The sequence below is a fragment of the Myotis myotis genome, unplaced genomic scaffold (genome assembly GCF_014108235.1).
Source record: "Myotis myotis isolate mMyoMyo1 unplaced genomic scaffold, mMyoMyo1.p scaffold_m19_p_1, whole genome shotgun sequence".
In the NCBI taxonomy this organism is placed as follows: domain Eukaryota; kingdom Metazoa; phylum Chordata; class Mammalia; order Chiroptera; family Vespertilionidae; genus Myotis; species Myotis myotis.
Window position 1 is genome coordinate 72,015,962 of NW_023416313.1, and position 22,088 is coordinate 72,038,049.

The 22,088-nt window shown below is 43.4% G+C and overlaps 1 protein-coding gene across 3 annotated transcripts; it reads right to left on the reverse strand.

Annotated features, from left to right (window-relative positions):
• Positions 1–125: 125 nt before the first annotated feature.
• Positions 126–21,102, reverse strand: BDH2 (3-hydroxybutyrate dehydrogenase 2). Of its 3 annotated transcripts, none has more exons than XM_036341087.1 (10): positions 21,044–21,102; positions 18,123–18,202; positions 17,169–17,247; positions 14,945–15,041; positions 13,187–13,295; positions 8,236–8,296; positions 6,879–6,992; positions 3,467–3,525; positions 2,812–2,904; positions 126–470 (listed from the first exon to the last, which is right to left on the reverse strand). In XM_036341087.1, the coding sequence occupies exons 2-10, from the start codon at positions 18,192–18,194 to the stop codon at positions 417–419; spliced, it is 738 nt and encodes a 245-aa protein (XP_036196980.1). In that variant the 5' UTR covers positions 18,195–18,202; positions 21,044–21,102; the 3' UTR covers positions 126–416. The 3 variants fall into 3 exon arrangements, with proteins under 3 accessions (XP_036196980.1, XP_036196963.1, XP_036196971.1); XM_036341070.1 differs by having other exon boundaries at positions 18,123–18,305; XM_036341078.1 differs by lacking the exon at positions 21,044–21,102 and adding an exon at positions 19,321–19,440 and having other exon boundaries at positions 18,123–18,305.
• Positions 21,103–22,088: the final 986 nt, after the last annotated feature.

Here is a 22,088-nt window from a genome sequence, read left to right on the forward strand (position 1 = left end):
ATTTTAAAATTAGTACCCATAAACAGACCAATGCAGAACTGTACAAAAATATTTGAATATTGGGAAATAGAGAAGAGGTAAAATAGAAATGAATATCTTCTCTTAAAAAACAACAACAACCTTCCTTTTTTCTTCATATTCACATTTTACTTTATATGCTTACAAATTGAGGTTTATTTTTAAAACTACTCATTTGCAGTGAGTTCATTATCTTTGATGTCATCTACAATGAATGTAGAAGAGATTAGAGAGCGATTAACATATTTAAAGAACCAGACTCATGAACAATGACATCATTATGAAGGCCTTGTTTTCATTCCTGTGCCATTAACAAGAAAGACATGACGGGTGAGTATTCTTCAGAACCAGGTTCACAGTGGATAGGAAGGGCCTCCTCCCAGCGAGGAGAACTGAAGTCACAGGCTCCAGCCTCCATCGATGATGACAGGGTTACCTGTTACGTAGGCAGACTGCAGGGATGAGCACAAGGAGACAGAACAATTAACTAGGTTTCACACAGGGTGTTTTTCCAATTCATCTATGACTGACATAGCTAAACAATTTACTCTCATAGTAAAGGGAGCACTCAACAAAGAGAATTCACGAAAATCTGAATTAAATTTTGGATGATTTAAAATAGTTGTGTTCTTGTGGTCTGGCCTCTGGCTGGTGTTGCAGCATATGTCACATTCTAAGCAAGTCTATGAGGTGTTTGGTTTCACAATCAGAAAATTAAGACGTTAGGTGGCAGCCCCAGCTGGTGTTTCTCAGTGGTTAGAGTGTTGGCCCAAGCAACGAAGGATTAAGGGTTTGAATCCCAGTCAAGAGTTACGGATTAGATCCCCGGCTCCAGTCAGAGGCATGTGCGGGAGGCAATCAACCAATATATCTCTCTCACATTGATGTCTGTCTGTCTGTCTCTTTCTCTCTCCCATTTCCCTCTCTCCTTTCCACTCTCTCTAAAATTCAATGGGAAAAATACACTTGGGTGAGGATTAACAAAAACCAAAGTTAGGTGACATATAGTCATTCCCGAAATTAGGATAAAGTCTAGGCTACAACATTACATTTGCATTTCGAAACTCAGAACTACTCTAAATGAGCTGAATTTTGTGCCATTGATAAATTCTGAATATAATCAGGTGTGTCGGTCATAAAGTGGTCATGTCAATTATCAAACAAAAATTTTTTAAAAAGATATTGTATATACTAGTATAGTTGATCAATATATAAAGGCAATTCCAGGAACTGAAGCAGACTACATATATTTGAAAAATTTGAATGAAGATACTGTAATTATTATTATAATCTATTAAACTATGAAATAATTTGATGCTTATTTTAGATACAAATCAGTGCTAAAGGAGTTAAAACAAATAACATTTTTTTTCCCACAGAATTTCTCATTTTCCAAATTATGAAAGGTAAAATGATTTCTTGTGGTAGAGGTTTAAAAAATCTCTTTTAACTTAAACATGGATAATAAAGATTAAAATCTGTGTTCTTAGTTTTAAATTTTCCTAAAGCCTAAGACAATGGAAGAGGGAAGAGGGAAGAAGAAAAAACACAAGTACAGAAATCTTTAAAGTTTATTCTATGAAAACTGATCATATAATGTAGATAAACTAGGAGGGATACTAATCACTTTACCAAAAAATGACATCCCCCCCTTCCCAAGTATTTTTATAAGGTAAGCTCTCTGTTACACCTATGTACTCCTCTGGGCCCCTTTAAAAGGCTAAAGGTACTTTTGTTGCACATTTCAAGCCAGAACATTTCCAAATATGTAATAAGCTAAACTCTGGATAAACAAAGGCAACTTAACTAATCGGCTGTGCTCCCAAGTCAAATGGGCTCTTCCAAAGACGCGCATTCAGAGACAGCACAAAGGCCAACATACTTGCTTCATTAGTATTTTGTCTAGCAAGTTCCCCAGCTATTAACTGTTGTTAATAGTTCTAAGAAGTAGTAACTGCTCTGTCACCAAAACACTTCAAATCCTGTATTGGTCATATTCACCAAGCACTGGTGTGCCACACCAAGTTCCTGTGAAGAGGAACTAAGTGATGAGTAACACACCTCCTCACTCCTGCCTATGCACTTCCCTATCCTTGTCTCTTTTCATACATTGTGGTGCCCTGGTCATGTAACATTCAAAGCCACAAAGCAGAGAGGGATGTTCTTGTGCTCTACACCTTATAAATACAGTTCCTGCTTTTGCAGTAGGATGCCATTTAAAAACAGACAATAGCTGTTAAAGAAGAAACTGGTTCCTAAGTAGGTGCGAAGTGGAAAGAGACAGAATTAGGAATTTGCATACATGATGGCAAGTATGATTTCATAGGGAAAAAGAGCCAGGGGGAGTCTGCTAAATAAAGGCACCGGTAAAACTAAAAACACCAATTCTGTGCTTGCCACATACAATTAAATCTGATGAATCTTCTCCCTGCTTCACCTGAAGCGCTCAGAATTTTGGAGGCTCATTTGCTTGACTCACACTTAAACAGGGGTTTCCCCAACTGCAATTTTTGAAAGCAACTGTCTCTGTAAAAGTTGAGTGATTTTTTTCACTCCTCTATTTCATTTACTACAAGATTTAGTAACATGTAAAGCTGAATGAGGAAAAGTCGGCGGCTCAAATCAAAGTGGCCTTTCTTTGAGCAAAGGAAATCAGAACAGATCCCTATCTAGTAACCGCAGCATCTTAGCATGTTTATGTCCATTACTCTCTAAGACAACATTTTTTTTTTTTAGCAAATATTGGCCAAATATGATTAAGATAATGAACCCCCTGCAAAGAGCAGTGCTTACTTCATCGGAAGCCAAATACACGCACAGCAGGGCTATTTCTTCTGCAGTTGCAAACCTTCCAGTCTTCTGTCTCTTCAGAAAATCGCTCAGTGCCTGTGACCAGAAAACAAGCCAGACATCAGTGACCGAAGCTGAAGTATGAACTCACCTGAAATTCCTCCTGGGAATCAAACGCAAGCTGAATCTACAGACGTACCACTGGCTTTTAGGCTTAATCATGTATGATGCATAGTATCTGAGAATATTAATATCATTAATTGTGGACTAAGCAAACCAAGCAGGGCTATGGTGACTTCCTAGCTATTCAAACTATTTTGTTACACTATAGACACTGTGACAAATCAGAAAGTTCATAGTAAAGAAGGGAGCTTTTCTGAAGTTGTAGTAAAATACACTTAGTGGGATATTTGCCATCTTCACCATTACAGTTCAGTAGTGTTAAGGACATTCACACTGTTGTGCAACCCATCTCCAGAGCTCTTTTCATCTTGCAGGACTGAAACTCCGTACCCAGTAAACAACTCCCCATTCCCATGCCCTCAGCGCCCCGGCCACCACCATTCTACTTTCGGCTTCTATGAATTTTCTACTCTAGGTAAGGAAGAGGGCATTTTCTAACCGGAAGATTTAAACACATTCAGGAGAGTAGATATACCTCTTCAGGATTTGGTCGGGCTTGTATTCTTTCTTGCAGAGATGGGGTATCGACAGTTCCTAAATCAAACAGGGACATTCAGCTTGGTTAGTTACTTTAACTGAAAAAAGAAATTGACACTTAAACTCCCTTCCCATATGATAGGACAATCAGTGAAAGCCTTCTCCATGACTTAGAATGACAATTTCACGTCTACCTGCCAGCCCTTCTATGAGGTAGGCTTATAACTTCTTTAGTAACATTTCTATGACTTTCTAAAACACAGACTATAGTTCTTTGTGACACTAGGCAGGGACTCTGGGTGAATCACCCAGCATTCCCAAGATATAGATTTTAGTCACATTATGTTAACATGACCCTTTATGGATTTTAAGCACTTTTACATGTATTATCTCAGTTAATCCTCACAACCATCCTGAGATGTGGATACAATCATTGAAGTGCTTTCCCAGCACAAGGATCCAGACTGCCTGAATGCCCTCAAACCATCCCTGCTGTCAGGTTCCTCGGGGGACCCCGGGGCCAAGTCTGTGACTGTCATCGTCCCAGTAACTTAGGTGGTTCTACATTTTCCTCGTTATCTTGCCTATTTTCATTGGATTCAAATTCCTATTTTTAAGCACTCTCATAAAAAATGTAATTTGAAATTATTTCGCTTAAAAAAATGAATGACACTAAAGTTTTAAATCCCACTTAGAGCACGTTTCCAGACTTTTCGTTCACTCACATAGTCTGGCAGTTCTCTCGAGAGGTCTGTTTTTTCTTCTTCTGACTGAGAGTACTCCGGGGACCACATGACCTTCTTAAGGTCATAAATGACTTCACAGTCCTATCTGCAGCTTCATCTTTAGACCATGCTCCTAGGAATGCCATAGATTTGATGTTTGCTTGGAAACCATTTCTTAATTTTGGCATTATTTGGCATTTCTCTGGAGAGGCTGGGAATCTTCAGAGTAGCAAATCCTGGCTCATTTTTTTGTGGAACAGCCCTTTCTTTAGCTCCTCTAGTCTATCCTCACATTTTACTGTAAGTGGGCAGCACTTTTGAACATTCCAGGTGGAAATAGCCTTTGCTAGATCACCCAGTTCATTAGGGATGTTTTCTACCTCACGTTACTGCAGGGAATAGTGTTGATAAACTTTCTGAACCACATAGCTTCCAGTTTCCAATAGTGTTTCCCTCACCCCCCTCATCAACAGCCTCCTCACAGTACAGCATTCTACCAACAGTGTGCTCAAGGCCCCTAACACGTTCACTGTACACTCGCTTCAAAATCCTTACAGCTGTAGCCATTTCCCTCCACCGAGGCAAATGAGCGTCAGGCCCTACACGTGGCTGGTCTGAATGGCTATTACCTGAAAACTGTGGAGCAAGCCTATGCCTTCCACTTCATTCACTGCCACTGGACTCTGCTGTGCCCATGGCACAGACCACCACCCACGCCACAGTCTATACAAGTCCGCAGCTGAAGTGCTGTGACTATACAACCACCAGTGTCACCCCAGACACAACCATTCCTAGTCAGGTTTTCTCCTGTGACCGGCTCAGTGAGTCACGGCTGGTTCCTTGTTCCAAAGAGTTTGATAACATATTTTCCAGTCTCCTGAAAAGTCCAGCTGCTAAAACAACCATATTTTCCAAATCACTTTGCCATTTGTTCCATTGGGTAAATAGCACCAAGAATAGCTGTACCTAAGTTTCACCAGTATGTGTTAAAAATTATCAAAATCTTCCTTTTCTTAGTGTTACCTATGTTTACCTTTTTAAAAAATCCTTATCAGAGGATACTTTTCCCATTGATTCCTAGAGAGAGTGGAAGGGAATGAGAGGGAGAGAGAAACTGAGATGCAAGAGAGAAACATTGATTAGCTGCCTCCCAAATGTACCCTGACTGGGGCTGGGGATCAAACGTGCAACTTAGGCACGTGCTCTTGACCAGGAATTGCACCTGTGACCCTTCAGTCCATGAGCTGATGCTCTAACCACTGAGCACTGGCCAGGGCTATGTTTACTTTTCTAGTCTAAGAAAAATCAAGCAGAACACCTCAATCATGGAAATTCTGTAATTTGCAGGGTATTTAGTAGTTTTCCCTCTTTAACTAATAAGTCAGTGGTTTTCAACCTGAGGGGAGACCCTGATGGATTACATCAGAATCTCCTGTGGGGCTTTCCAATCACAGGCGTACCTTGTTTTATTGTGTTTCCCCTTATTGTGTTTCACATCCATTGAGCCTTTTATAAATTGAAAACAAGACCCTTTTGCCAGCAAAAAGATTATGACTTGCTTTATTGCAATACTAGCTTTATTGAGGAACTCGCTTTATTGCTGTGGTCTGGAACTGAACCCATAATGGTACAGACAAGGTATGTCTGTACCATACACACAGTTTCCCCCCTCACTCCCCAAATTCCAGCAGGCCCTTCAGGTTTTTGAAAGGTCCCACAGGTAACTGTGAATTATACTTCTCCCCAACTCCTCAATACCCGTTGTGAACTACTGAGAGAAACTGATCCAGGACAGGCATTATTTAATTGCTTTCCAGAGAGGAAGTTAGTAATTGTTCTCAGGCACCTTGTATTCATTTCGGGGTGGGTGGAGCCAGGTGAAAGGGCATAGCTACTTAACCGACACGCCCATGGTTATTAAGAGAAGGGGACGTTTTTATCAAGAAACAAGTTATTGAATGCTTTTGTTTGGACAAAGTGAATGTTTTTTCTACTAATAATGAGTTTTGCCTTTCTCCTTTCCTTTATAGGAGAGTCAACATACTGTCTGGTAAAAAGCCAGAGAGGGAATATTTTGAGCTCTGAGGAACATTTGGTATGCTTTAACTATTCAACTCTGCCTATAGCGTGGGAGCAGCCCCAGCCAACACATAAGCAGGGTGTGGATGTGCTCCCATTAATCCGTATTTACAAAACAGGTGGTGGCCGGATTTGGTCTGTAGGCCATCATTTGCTGACCCCCTGTTATAGCCTAAAGAAAGGTGTTCATTTATGGGCCTCCCCAGGTGGTTCACATGACCCAGCAGCTCCCTGTCTTCTGGGAGGCGCTTCTCCCCTCCTTCCCGCTGTCCTGTCAGTAAGGTCTACTTTTCCTCTTTGCCCTGAGGAGGTCATCCTGGTCTGCTTCCAAGACACCACGCCCTGGCCAGTACTGTCTCTCACCACGTGGTTTGGAGTTGCCCATGCAGATAAATAACATTAAACCCTTTGCCTCTGCGGCTTATTCCTAATGACTTAGCCTCTCATTCCCAATTATCTTAACAAGCCTCGCCCTTTCCTTTTGAACTTTTCCCGATGACAGGAGACAATAAAACATGGAGTAAACAAGCTTATGTAGATATCTTTCACAGTGGCAGCCAGGAAGTCAGATAGGACAGGTTCACGACCCTTTAGTGAGAAACTCACCTGGACACACACAGTTGCACCTGATACCCTGCTGGATGAAGTCTGCAGCCACGGCCTTCGTGAGGCCAATCACAGCGGCCTTGGTGGTGCTGTACACACATCTGTTCACAACTCCTGGGGGAAGGGAGGGCTCAGCAATGGAAGGAATAAGAAACACAGCCTCCTTTAGAAAGGGAGCACAAGTAAGTGTCCCCAGCAACCATGGTCATGCTCCCTCACCCCAGCCTTTAAAAAAATTACCAGGTTTCCCCCCTTAATAGGGCTAGTTTCTGAAAGTGGGAAAAGAATATCATTATTGGCACAATTCAACTGAGACTTAGGTGTTGACAAGCTGCACTTAAGTGACTAGAGTGGCCTTCGTTTCTCATCATCAGTTGGTGGACCCCTTAGGCAGATTCCAAAAGAGAGTCAGGGAAAAGAAAAGAAAAGAAAAGAAAAGAAAAGAAAAGAAAAGAAAAGAAAAGAAAAGAAAAGAAAAGAAAAGAAAAGAAAACCAAGAGGCCCAGGCATGTCTTTGCATTCCTCTCTTGTGTAGGTTTAACGTGTGCATTCCTACACAGAGAAGGATGCTATCTCAGCAGCAGCTGTTTCATTTTAAACCTGCAAACCCATCTGTGCCAGACTGTGGCCTTATCTCCAGCTTGCACTGCAATCCTGCTCTTCAACTTGACTCCTCATTCAGGGCCCAGATCAGCTGTCTCCGCGAATCCCTCCTCATATCCACAGGCAGTTAGCTCCCTAGTGATGGGGCAGCACTTTGCACAAAGCTCTGTTATAATCCTCTCACACTGTGGAAGACGTGAGTTTGCCTGACACCCCTTTAGGACTGTGAATTCTTCTGGTGCAGAGGCACATAGTGGGTGTTCAACACATTATTTTAAAAAAATTCCTCACCTGAAGATATGTTTTAGAGAGAGGAAGGGAGAGAAACATCGATGTGGGAGAGAAACATCAATCGGCTGCCTCCCATAAGCACACTGTCCGGGAATCAAACCCGCAACCTTTCGGTGCAAAGGATGACACTCTGACCAACTGAGCCACCCGGTCAAGACAACACATTTTTTTTTTTTTATTAATTAAATGCGGAAATGTTTCCTTCTCCCTCTTGATTTCCTCTTCCCTCTCCTGATTTTCCATTAGTAGAGATAAAAGGAGGGCAAAACAAAAAAAAAGTTTTATTTAATTTTATGACTGGTTCACATCTAAGGCAAAGGGACTGAAAGTGAAGGAACTTAAGACCAGTTTTAAAAGGCAGTTTTGAAGTGACATGAGGCTTTTATGGGTTTTGCTGTGTTCCTTCCCTCAGCTCAAGGAGGTGAGTGGCTTTGTGCATCGTGACCCCAGGAGACAGACCTACCTTTGATGCTGGAAGCCACAGAGGACATGTTGATAATGTTGCCAGATTTCTGAGCAAGCATCTGCCAAAACAAAACAAATTAAAAAAAAAATGCTACTCTGCAGGCTAAAAATACTGCCTCTTTAGAAGATGTGCATTTACTTAGGATTTGCAGACCCATCTTATTAACTATTAACACTAAGTGCAGTTAAGCACTCTTAAGAGTCTAAAAAAGACTCTAACCCAATCACTGCTGGGAGTTGATGCCCTGTGCTACAGCCGCTGGCTGGCGGGGACAGTTCCCAGGGGGATTACCCACTGCCTTGCAGTGGCTCAAGAGCATCAGCCAGACCAAGAATGAACTGAGCTGAATGGAAGGAAAAGAACGGTAATCCTTACGGTGCGTCCTGATGTTGGAAAGCTCTCGCCTTCATTCACCACAGTATCTGCTGAATACCTGCTGTGGTCAGGCATGGTGCTAGGTCTAGGAGACGGAAAGGTCAATGACAGTCCCTGCCTGCAGACAGCTGCCAGTCTGCTTGGAACGGCTGATTTAATCAGCACCCAGGACAGCAGCAACCTTCACAGAGAAGGGGGCTGGGGGTGAGAAGGGACCAATCCAGGTGCGGGACACCCAAAAGAGGCTCTTGAGGAAGAAATATGTGGGTTGATTTTTGAAAACCAGTGTTAGTCAGAAAAATCAAAGAGAAGGGTGCTTGAAGGAGAGAGAACCCTGTGCAGAAAGGCTCCACCGTGGCGCTGGGAGGCAGGGATGGGTCTGGCTGCAATGCAGGGTATGGGAACAGTGAGGCTCAGAGGCCATGTGGGGTTGAATGAAGGAATTTGGCCTTTACCCTGAAGGCACGGCAGTGGTGAGAAGGAAGGTTTAGTGCAGAGAAGAGGCATGCTCACATGTGGGGGTTACGGAGATGACTCTGGTATCCTGTAGAGGAGATCTCTGGAAGCAGAGGTAGTGATTTAGGAACGGTGGATAAAGCAGAGATGCAGAGCTGTCAATGAGTAAGAGGCAGCTGAGGCAGTGAGGGCAGGACTTGGTGAATGGTTACGTGCAGTGAGGGCTGCCTCCCCACCTAGAGCTGTGAAGATCACCTCCCTCAGAATTCCTCCACTTAAGAATGAACTCAGTGAGAGGAGGGTCTCTAGCTGTCCTGTCTTTCTAGACAGAGGACACCACAGGCGGTCAATACATTTTGATGAATAAAAATAAAGTGCAGATTACTGGGCTCTACCCCAGACCTAATGGAATATCTAATGAAATGAGCGGCTATGAGTTACAACGTTTTCAAATGAACTTTATTTATTATAACATATGTGTGTGTTTTCGAGATAATACATGTATGTGCAAGGGCATGGTGCCCATGAATGTTTTTGGGGGAGAAGCAAGAGGTGGGGAGCATTTCTGCCTCCCGGGCACTAACTTCTCACTGAAAGCTGAGAGGCCAGGAAAATGGCCACAAGGAACCAGGGAAGATGGTGGACAAGAGTGGGGTGAAGAGTTAACATAACTGTCAGGGGAAATGGAAGAACCAACTAGAGAACAGAAGAAAAAACCCCAGTATGTTCTACATCATGAAAATCAATGAAAAGTTTCTATTGGGGTGAGTTTCTCCAGCAGCTTTCGGACAAAGAGGTGCAGGCCCGGAGAAGGTGAATGACTGGATGCATCCAGGGGTGAGGCTGCAAGCTTATACGCTTCCTATGGTGTTCTTACTTCCTATTTTGATACTTAGATAGTAATTGTATCTAAGAGGAGATTCTAAAACAACCCTAAGGCATTGTGCTGGACGGACTAGCAGGACACAGGAGAGGCTGAGGTGACCCAACTAAGTCAAGGAAAACGGCAGGGGAAAAATTTACCCCAACTTATATAATAAAGAATACCATCATGAAATGGGGTCCTCAGGAACATCCCCAGACAGTTAGTACAGCATAATTATGCTGAAAACCAAGCCTTAAAATTATTCTTTCTCATCAAATTTAGCAAATAGCATAGCCCATTTTTACTTATTTATATTTTCTAGTTTTATCGAGCTATCATTGTCTTATACAGGGGTCCTCAAACTACGGCCCGTGGGCCACATGCAGCCCGCCGAAAACACTTATCCGGCCCACCGGGTGTTTTTGCCGCCGCTGCCTGTCCTGCTTAGCAGCCGACTCGTCCCGGGCCTGCAGTGTGCATGTGTGGAATGTCTGAGGGACAGTGAACTGGCCCCGTTTAAAAAATTTGAGGACCTCTGGTCTTATAGAACCCGTTTTAAATGCATATAGAATACATATAGCCCAATTTAATACATAAAGATGAGCTACTAAGTGAGTTCATTCTCCAATCTTCTGAAATGCAATAATAACTCAGGCCAAACTCAGGCCGCCCTCTATCACCTGTACTACCCATTCAACCCAGGTTTCTCTGCTGATTCCAGAGCCCATAGTCCTTACCTCCTTCTACTCTGCCTTCTTAACACCAGCTTGGTACCTGCTGTCATTGTGTGAATGCTCTTCCTGGCACCCCATGCAACCATGCTCTCTGGCAAGGACGACTATAAAGAGAAGTGCCTGGTACATAGTAATGCTACGTAGGACTGATGTCCCTGAAACTCAGGCAGGGGCTAGAAAGATCTCTAAAGATTCCCTCTAGTTTCATCCTACTCTGACCCAGCCCTCCTGTTCCCACTGACCAGAGCTCAGCTCCTAAATTAGGCAGACGTTGGCTTCTGGATCTTCAGTGACTCCATGCCTGCCCTCCATCTGGATTGACAACCTAGATACACATATTCATTCAACAAGTGTTTTCTAAGCACCTCCATGTGGTAGGGGCTCTTCTAAGATACAGTGAGTGGTTAAAAACCCCACACATCTAAGACCTACCAGAACTCTTGCCATCATGGGTTTTCTTTTCCATTCCATAGTGGATCTTGGATTCTGCACTGACCTCCTTACAGCATTTTCAACTTCTTCTCGGCCATTTGACTGATCCTCCAGTTGTGGAATGATTTCCTGTTATCTACCCATGAACAAACATTTCCTACAAGGGCTCCTATGTTTTGACCGTCTGACATTTCAGATCTGCCTACACTTCAGTCCTGGGCTCCCGGAAAGTTCCGACCTGGTATACGTGCGCCATGGTTAATGAACACAGCGGGCCTAGACAATTTGGCCTAGAAGGGATTGGGTAGCCTATCATCCTCATTTAAAAAAAAAAAGAAATAGATGCTAAAAGGGAGCAAGTGCCATCTCCCAGCTCACGTGGTGACTTAGGGGCTGAGCTCAGGCAGTACCTGAGGCCTTCTTTTGTGTGTGTGTGTGTGTTTTTAACAAATCAGTGTATTGGCTCATATGGATCATTGTTAAAATGTTTTGTGGATACAAACTCGCTATGTTTTCCATCATAGACAAACTCATTAACTTACAAGTTAGTGTTTGATATTTTCAGTTAACACTTACGTACATGTTTAAATTTCAGCTTCACTGCACCCACACCTGCTTCCTTCACTGATATCTGTGAAGCTTTCCTGACAGCAGGCTGGTTTTACAAACGAGTTCCATACAGTGTGACCGCCTTGCCCACTGTTCCCTAAGCTTTCCCCTTATCCAACCAAAAATCCATTCTAGGCTCTCAAAAAGTAGATTTTAAAAATTCCTTTGTTACTAAGTTAATTGTTCTAATTTTCCTTTTAAAATCTATCTGGATGCTTCCTGACATCAGACTGAATATTCAGAGCAAAGTACCAGTTTTGCCTTGTCACTGAAAAGCTCTCCAGCCCTGGGTTGGGCAGCATTCAGTATGTCCGTCATCTAATCCAGCTGGGTGGAGAGAAGGGCTCTTCTGCATTTCTCAAGGGTTCAGCTTACAATCCTGAACTGGGCTGGTTCTGTACTCAGTCAATCCCGTCCATTGTCTGAGCCTGTGCTGTCTACGACTATTGACTTATAAGCTCATTCAAGTCAGTGTTTTTCATTTTTACACCTCCTCCCCCAGAACATCTAGTATGGTGCTTTCTATCAAAAGGTACTTAGTAATTGTAAAATAAAATTAAGAATGTTGATGAGTTGTGAAGGCTGGAGAATTCAAGGGTAGCAGACACAGGAAGATCACTGTCTTAGCATGCAATGTCTCTGACCTCTATGGTACCTCTGTGGCCTAGCTCAGTGGTTGGCAAACTGCGGCTCACGAGCCACATGGGGTTCTTTGGCCCCTTGAGTGTGAACACGAAGTTTCAATTGCACTATAAGTGCACGCCCGCACGTGGTATTTTGTGGAAGAGCCACACTCAAGGGGCCGCAGTTTGCCGACCACTGGCCTAGCTAACAACAGAAGTGCTGGGAGAACACTCAGAGTACAGAAAAGCAATGGGTACATCCATCTTGAAGGCATGTGCCTAGACACTGAAATTCAAGAAGGGGACTAGCTTCCAGGGTTCTGATCCTGGTTCTAACAACTTGGCAGTTACATGACCTTGGGCAAGTTCTCCAGCCTCCTGTTTAATCTGCACCGCGGATGTGGTAAGCTGGTGCCCACTCATCAGACTGTTCTGGCCAGTGTGCCTCCTTGCTGTCCCTCTTCAAGGAGCCCTCTCCCCAGATACCTAAGTGGGCCTCACTTCTCTTTCTTCAGAGTACTTATAACCACCCACATGATGTATGTTTATTTGATTACATATTAGCCGGCCTCATGAGCCCTCGAAAAAATGGGACCTCCCTTACAGAGGGACTTTGTCTCGTTCTCTTCTGTGCCTAGAATGGAGCCTGGCATGTAGAAAGTGCTTAACATTCCTTGAATGGATGAACTGGGTGAGCTGATTTATATTAAGTGCCTTGATATAAATGTTCAATACAGGTTAGTCATTATGTCAGCTATTATCACTCTTTAGCACCTGTGGGAGTCCTTTCTAGGTGCCCGCGAGGAGACCTACTTATCCAGTGGTGCTTCCCCTAGCCTAGCGGATCGTCTTACTTTGGGAAGAAATGCCTTGATCATCAGGTACATGCTGCGGACGTTGAGATTCATTGAGAAGTCCCAGTCTTTCTCTTCACAGTCCAGGATGGTTCCGTGATGCACAAAACTGGAACAGTGATTACACAATGGGGGAAATGATCAATCAATTAAAAATATTTCTATTCAATTTCCTTATCATCTTTATTGTCATTTATTGACTTAGACCATTGTCCCTTCCCTAACCAAGATTTTTAACATAGCAAACATACTACCACGTAGTACATCAGGTTAGTAGGTATCCCAACAATATTTGAAAACAATATCCTTCTTTTGAAAGAAGAAGGCGAGAGTTTGGGGCCACCAAACATAAGAAGCTCTATACCACAGCACAGGAAACACGGAAAACATAAATGAGAGCGGCACACCTGCCCTGACTCCCCTTTCAAGGGCAACAGTGCCCCCTGGTGGCACAGATTTAACATTCTCAAGGGAAATCAATCATCTCCAGGCAGCAAGGTATTATCACTATGTCTAACATGTGGAGTAAACAGAGTGGAACAAACCAAAAACCTTAAAGTAACATCACTCCTTTGCAAGTCACACTTCCTTCAGGAAGCGTTGTAAAAACTGGGGTCCTAAGTGATGTCACTGTCCCCGAGACCAAAATTATGTAATTAATGATAAAATATTATTGGTGTGACTGTACTTCCAATTAAGTAGAATGACAGAAAGAACCACATGCTCTGTCTCAATACCCCTTACTCAGCTGAAAGTTTAATAAATTCTCCGAAACTAATTTTTCTAGTTGATTTGTTTTTTATGGCTATGGGTATATTCTTATATGAAGGATGAGCAGATTGTCCACAAAATAAATAATCACAAACTGCTGCTTTAACTTAATTTCCATACATTGTAACACATGATTAAACTATGGATAGATCGAGGTCCCCTCTTCCCCACCCTGCCTGGCTCTGAAACATGGTTTGGAAGAAACACAAATATATATCAGGAGTTTCTAGGATTATTCTATCAAGCCAGCAATAAAAATATGACTCTACATAAGAAAAGTGAAATTTCAGAATGTATCGCTGCAGTTTCTGTGTAAGCCTCAATTGTACTCATTGCTACTGTCACACCTGAGAGAGGACAGTGTTAGCAGTCACTGCATCGACATGTAGCTGCTCCAATTCATCTCAGACGCACGTGTGGTCCGGCAAGTTAGGGACCACCCTAACAAGTTTCATGAATTCCTTCTGCGCTGCATACAAAGGTACAACATGAAACTTCTTTTCCTGGGATTCACTGTCCCAGTAAGAACCACTGAGCTTGGCATAGTATAAAGGACTTGCTAGAATGTTATGTCAAAAAATTGGGAATGTCTGCATTTCAATACACTGAGTACTTGGCTTCTAAGAATATACTTAATTTTGAAGACGCTCTACTGGAAAACAGTTTTTCATTTTATTTTATAAATCCTAGTGGGACATCAGTGACAAGTCCATTGGTGTGAGCCTGTCACCAGCCTTAAGAAGGTCAATAACTTTTGATTAGTACCAGTTGTCTTGAATAGACCTTAATTGCCTTTAGGCCCTAAACCCACGTTAACTCCCACAGCTGTCTTACTTGCAATAAAAATTCTGTCCAAAATCAAGGCATATTTTCAAGGACTATATCATGGCTCATGACAAATAATTTGGCCATATTATCAAAATTCTTTTAATAAAAGTCATATGAAACTTTCTGTAAAAAGAGTGAAATCAAAAAGTTCTGAATTACCCAGCAACATTAAAGAGAACATCAACTCTCTCGACTTCATTGGCAAACTGATCAATTTGTTTCTTCTTTGTGACATCAAGGACCCGCGTTTGAATACCTGAAAAGTGAAACAGAAGACACCATTTCCCTATACCCATAAAAAACATCTAGCCTCGGAGATTCAGCTGTTTGCAAGTGTGAAGACTGCAGTATCTGCCCAGTTAGGCTTCATCGGATTGTTGATCGTTAGTAGGGTCTTAAGAATCTCATTGGTAAAAATCTTCAAGTCCTTCCCAACGGGACCTCCCAATAACACGCTTCCCTGGCTCTCTTCCTGCAGGAAGCCGCCCATTGTCTTCACTAGCAGAGAAGTGCCAACAAGGATCCCGGAACACTGGTGAACCTTGAACCCACGGCAAGGGCCAGAGTTATGCACCGATTGTCTAGTCCAGACAATGGGGGCTCAAGCTATTTCCTGATCAAGTAGTCTCAGAGTATATCTTTCTAATATTTACTGACCTTTAAGATAGTCTGTCTGTTACCACAATTATCTGACTGCCTAAGAACTAGATGTGTATCCAATATGAATAAAAGGCTGGCGAAGCCTGGGCACCAGTGGAAGTCCTTCCCCTTGAGTTGGGCTTGCCCGCCTGGCCCCCAATATTTCCAAATTATCTCTTGTCTCGTATCTTTCATTTGCGTGCGGCCCCTCCTCCAGATCCTGAACCCTGAACCACGCGGGATGTGGGGGAACATACGCATCTTCCTGTCTCGCCATTCTCTGAATTGATTAATAAAGGTGTTTGCTGAGTAATGACTTACAGTGAAATATAAATGATCTATGTCAGATGCTTCTCAGTAAGCAGGCAGTAATAACTGAATGCCAGCTATTTTAGCCCCTTCTTTCCCCCAGTGGTTGAGTCCCTACTACAGAAATTCTGAATCGTGTGTGTGTGTGTGGGGGGGGAGGATGGGGGGGGGCGCGAGGGGGAAGGGCAGGACTGTGGGAAAGATTGTTTCTATTTGTGAGCTTTATTTTTATGTGAACTCCATTATTTATTGAAATGACTTTGTTGGTCAAGGGTATCATCACTTATTTCTGGCCTAAACTGCAAGAAGAAATGAGAGGCCAGAGAAAAGACCTGGCCTTGAAAGAGCAGGTGTGGGGTCTGTAGTTACTAGAGAAATCCAAACGTTCTCTTAAGGAAAGCAGCCCTCGTTATTGTTATTTTTTAAAAACAATATACTGGTTATTTTATTATTCTCTTTTGGGTCTAGGAAATAAAACACGAACAAAGAAAGAAAGGGAAGACTGGAATTGAGTTTCAGGGAGACTCCTTTCCCCTTTGTGCTTTTCCTGCGCAATCGCTCTACTTTGAGCTGTTGGAGTGATACTTCAACATCGTCTAATTCAGTTAAATAGTTCAATGACCTAATTTGTGTTTGATCACATAACCTGTTCTGTTTTCATTTCTTTCAATTTTCTGCTCTAACTGAAGTTCTCTCATGTTGGAGTGCAGTAAGGGCTGATACACACATAAATAATTCCGGTATCTCTTTGGGTTTCTGATCATGACACGTGATTTTAGGGCTGAGCTGTCCCCCATATGGAAGCCACTAGCTACATGTGGCTATTGAGCGCTTGAAAGGCAGCTAATCTGAACTGAACTGTGCTATAAGTGTACAACACATGTGGATTTCAAAGATTTAGTATAAAAAAAGAATATAAAAATAATTCATTAATAATTTTTGATTATGTTAAATGATATTTTAGCTATATTGAGTTAAATAAAATAGATTATTAAATGAACTTTCAACTGTTTCATTTAAGTTTTTTAAATGCAGCCACTAGAAAACTTAAAATTACATCTGTGGCTCACGTTCGGTTGCTCTGGGACAGCACTGCCCCTGGAAAAGGAGGGCCCAGAAGTGAAGAGTTGTCATAAAACGTTAACAGCTGTTCCACTCTCGCATAGAATTTTCTTGTTAGGTACAGAATTCTTCAACATGTTGGATACATAAACAATTTTAAGTCCGTATCTAAAATTCTGTGGATATATTTAAGTATGCAGATTTTTTTTTCTGTAGGTTCACAGAATATAAATTTGATTGTCAGAGAGTCAGGCTCCAAGAAGGAGGCCAGTGGAGCTGCGCAGCTAAGGCATTCTCTTTCAACACCTGAGCTCTGCTGTGTTCTAATCCCTGTAGACTCTGGATCCCAGGCTCAAGCGGCAGAGTTGCTTACCTGGGTACTTTTCCAGTTCCTGCAGTTTGGACTCATTGACATCTGTGGCTATGACTTTGGCACCTTCTCTTGCAAAAGCCTGGGAGACACAATACACAAATAAATGCTTTGTGCACTTGCTTCAATTGCTCTCATGAATGAAAAGTCATTAAGCCTTTTCTCCTTTAACTTATTTTCATTGTCTCCCCCTTCCCTATAAAATAGGTGGAATATCAAACTAACTAGTCTCACCTCACCCTTCCCATTGTTATTTTTATCATTAACTAAGACAACTGGACATATATTGTGCTTGTCATCTGACTTTGTGCCCTTAAGTAATATAAAATAAATTAGTGTTAAAAACAAAACCCCCGCTAGGATTCAGTTATTAACACCTCTCAAAATACTATTCTGTGATTTGATAGTCTGTATTCCATTTCTGAGCAGGTTCTTGTTATATTCAATTTCTTATTATGTTCCAAATAATAAGAGAAAAATGGGCTATTTCAACACTTTCCTCTCCAAAGAATACCACTGTTTTCATAAATGTCAAACCACACGCTGCCATTATGCTTAAAGTGCATGATTAGCGCAGGAGTGGGGTATACTGATATAAACGAGAAGGTGGAGGTGACCTGTCAGATTGAACTCTGGTGTTCTTTATCCGAAACGACATGACTTCAGAAAGCTATGCAATCCCATAGGGCCCGGGTGCAGAGAAACAAGAAGTAAATTTCTCAGAATCAAAGGTTATCTGTAATGTCACATAGCAAACTTATGAGGTATTCATTCCCTCATCTGACTGGGGTCAGAAGTAGCAACTTTTCTTTTTGTAACTTTAGACAACAGAAGCACAAACATTAAAAAAAAAAAAAAAAAGAAAAAGTAGAGCAGAAGTAGCTAAGCATGGAATCTGTCCACATAATTCAGTACTTCAACAGGTTAGTGAGCAAATAGCAAGAGACGGTAACTTACAATGGCGGCTGCCCGGCCGATCCCCTGAGCAGCTGCTGTCAGGATGATGACTTTCTTATCAAGTCGACCCATAATGGAATCTGTGGTGGGATCTAAAGTCAAGTTTATGTACTGATGGCCAAGTGGTCAGTTACCTGGGTCTTGGTCAGTTACTGGGGTCCGGCCCTGTGCCAGCAGCAACACCTAGAACGAATGGTTCAATGTACACCTTTGAGAACTTGAAGACAGCACCTCTGTACCAACAGTCCCATCGTCTGAATGTTTATTACTCTGTACTAGCTGTGTATATCAAACACGTTTAGCATAACCACTGAAGTGCTAACTGAGGCAGATGTTGGACTTGTGCCTACCTTTCATCTCTTCAGGACCCAGAGAAGATGGCTCTGATGGGACCCTGCAGGAGTGGAGTCCTTTCCTTCACTGCTGCCCACCCTCTCCACTGCCCCTGCATACGCTGCAGCATCCTATGTGCCCTCACTACTCAGGCTGCTCCTTGCTTTCTCTCCTAGAAACTCTGGTCACGGTTTGCACATCAATCACCTGAAGTTCTTCCTTGTCCCTTAGAAAGATGTCACTGTTGGCCTCAGAGACTCATTTAACATAAGAGCTGGAAAATCAAATCTTGTTCAATACCCTCATTTTACAGATGAGGAAACTGACCGGGTCTGCTCAAGGTCAAGGAGCTGGTCAACGGCAGAGCCAGCACTAACCTCAGGCCTCCTGACTCTCTTGCTATGTGGACATTCCACCCACAATGCTGCTGGCCCTCTTTTAAAGTTTAAGCATGCAGCAGTGACACTTTAACAGACACTCAGGAATGTTTAGACGGAGGCCTGAGGAATTCTGACACAGGGGAAACAGGATGTGCATGAGCTATTTGGCGGGTGCTTGCACTGCAGATCTTACAGTGAGAGGAATGGCCAGGGATGAGGTTGGGGTGGTTCAGAGTCAGAGGCCGTCTTCAAGGAACCCGGTTCCTTCTCCTACCCTGCTGTCTTTAGTGTGTGCCTCTGACCCCACCCCAAGTCACAGATTGGCTATGTCCCAAGGCGTCGTATACCAGGTGGGCATTCCAGGCAGAAACAAACAAACAAAAAGGCGGTGGTGGTGGTGGTGGTGGTGAATGAGGTAGGTGTTGAGTGAACCAACTGAAGTAGTAGATGGACCACCAACTGAAGCAATCACTCTGCTGGCTTACCTGCCTGATCAGTACAGGTAGCCAGCTCCTCTTGCCTAGAGGGCTCACATGACCCGTTCCTTTCTTTTTGAACTTATCTCTGTTTTCTTCAGCCCTGCTTGACTTTAGGCTTCACTCCATGGGCACTTCCACTTCAAGCCTCCAGCCTTTGTCCAAGCTTGATGTAATGAGGGGCTAGTCGTTCCTGTGGGCCATGGGCACTGACATGATCAGACATGTATTTTAGAAAGACCACCGTAGGGAACAGAACGTGGCAGCGAGACGGGGTGGGCGAGAAGACCCAGCTTGGCCACTGATGCACTCACTTCAAAGAGATCATGTGCTTTGCCCAGTGTTCCCACACTATGAATTCAAACCCAGGCCGGATTGCAGGGAAGCCCTGGTTCATGTTTTTCTTCTCTTGGTTTTCGAACGCATCCAGCAGACCCCATGCGGAGCCAGGGCCCTGCGCCGTCTGGCCCGGGACCCCAGTAACTGACCACTAGGCCACCTGCGCCATGAACCCCCCGCTGAGTTGGTGTTGAGGCCACCTTCCCGTCTGCCAGTGTCGGAGGGTGGCACGAACACTGCGGCAGACGCATTTCCAGAAGACACGATGCTCCTCCACTGGCCTGGCAGGCCCTCATGCAGAGCACCTGCAGGCTCCCACCCAGTCCGGCACCATCGCAGTGGTCTGCCGGCTCCTCCAGCCTTACCTAGTTCCTCCTTGTATTCTCTCTCATCGCTGCCTCCCCCAGTAAACCCCAGGCCTCTTTAACTATCTAGGAGTCCGCTCCTCAAGGGGCCAGACGAACGAGGCGTAGGAAGAACTGGCTTCAGGGACCGGCTGGCACCTTCCCAGGTGTTCTCTGAGTAAGCCCACATTTGTGATGCGGTGGCGAAGCTGGCTTTGAGGGTGCCTGACCTCCTCTGATGCAATCGATGCGTCTGCACTGTTGTTTTTTCTTATTACACAAGCGACACATTTCACTTTAAACATGAAAAGAATTAAGAGCTATGTTCAATATATACTTTAGAAAGTAAGAGATTCCAAGTCTGCACCCTCCTCCAGTCCTGAGCAGGGTGTATTACAAAGCTGTTAACTCACACTCTCGGCGTTAGTGACATCTGACACGTGGGACTGCGAAGGTGCAGCCAAAGGTCCCCCGTGACACGCTGAGAAGAGGGGCTGAACGACTGCTGAGGCACAGAGCAGCCCTTTCGCTCCCTCTGAGAACCGGCCCCTCGCTGCCCGCCCTGCCTTTCTGGGGCCAGATTTTGGATCCAAGGGCTTACTGTTAGATATACCTGCACTATCAGATGAAAACAGATTTATTAAGGAAAATGAGTGCAAACATGGCCTGCAATGGTGAAACGAGGCAACTTTCAATATATCCAACGTGAGAAACACACACGATATCTTCCTTACTCTAAATATTGGAATCAAAATGTTAATTTCCGACGAGCACAGACACAAACAGAGCATTTTGACGAACTCTATCTTCATGAGCCAGGAAGAAAAATGTTCACGTAAGACACTGAAAAATCCTCTTTTCTTTGACTATTCTGAAAAACTTACTAAAATACCAGAGTTTCAAACTCGCTAAAAACCCATCCTTATCCTGATTTAACTGCTAAAATTAATCCTGAAATAGATAATGTGCAGAAAAAAAGCAACATCTAAAAAATCCACCTCCCTTTTCCCACCCCAAAGTTTCATTTGAAATACATTGAGAAATCTTACTTTAGAGCAGCAAATGGATGGCGTCCTCCTGATCGCTCAGCCAGCAAAATTAACTTGAGACCTTTGTGCAGAAGCAAGTCAGGCGCTTAACCGTGCATGCTGGGATTTGTAGTTCAGGTCCCTTCCGTTTTTAAGAGGATTCTCACGTTCATACTGTATATGTGTACGTGCTGCCTCCTAGTGGAGCTCGGTTGGGACTGTTAAGTCCAAGTAGAAGGTGAAAAGTGGAAAGCATTTTACAGCTTGCTTAGGATGTGGCACTCATTTACTTCACTTTAAGTTTAATCTCTCTAAGTCCTTGTCATTTGTTTGCACCTACTATGTGCTGTTCGGAGGTTCTCAAGATTGAATAAGCCAGGCCCTGGACAGTGGCGCAGTGGTTAGAGCCTCAGCCCAATCACCCAAGGGTCTCGGGTTCGATTCCCAGTCAAGAGCAGCAGATGGGTTGCAGGTTCCATCCACGGTTGGGTCAAGGCTTATTGGGAGGCAACCAATCGATGTGTCCCTCTCACATTGATATTTTTCTCTCTCACCCCTCTCTCCCTCCCTTTCACTCTCTAAAAATCAATGGAAAAAATATCCTTGGTGAGGATTAACAAAAATATTGGGCCAGAAATTGCCTGTGGAAGATAGCAGCAACAAAATAGAAGGAACTGAGGCCATTAAAGATGCTGGAGCCTTCCTTCCTGGCCTTCAACCTAGTAGATTGTTTTATTTTAAATATACATTTTTATTGATTTCAGAGGAAGGGAGAGGGACAGAGAAATAGAAACATCAATGATGAGAGAGAATCATTGATCGGTTGCCTCCTGCACACCCCACACTGGGGATCAAGCCCGCAACCTGGGCATGTGCCCTGACTGGGAATCAAACTGTAACCTCCTGGTTCATAGGCTGGTGCTCAACCACTGAGCCATGCCGGCCCGGCCCTAGTAGATTGTTTTGAGGGAGGGAAATAAAAATCGTCTAGTGGTTAAGGTATAGTTGTGGTTATTCTGTCATGCTCAGTTTATTCTAGTCACTAATACATGCTAAATGGCAGAAG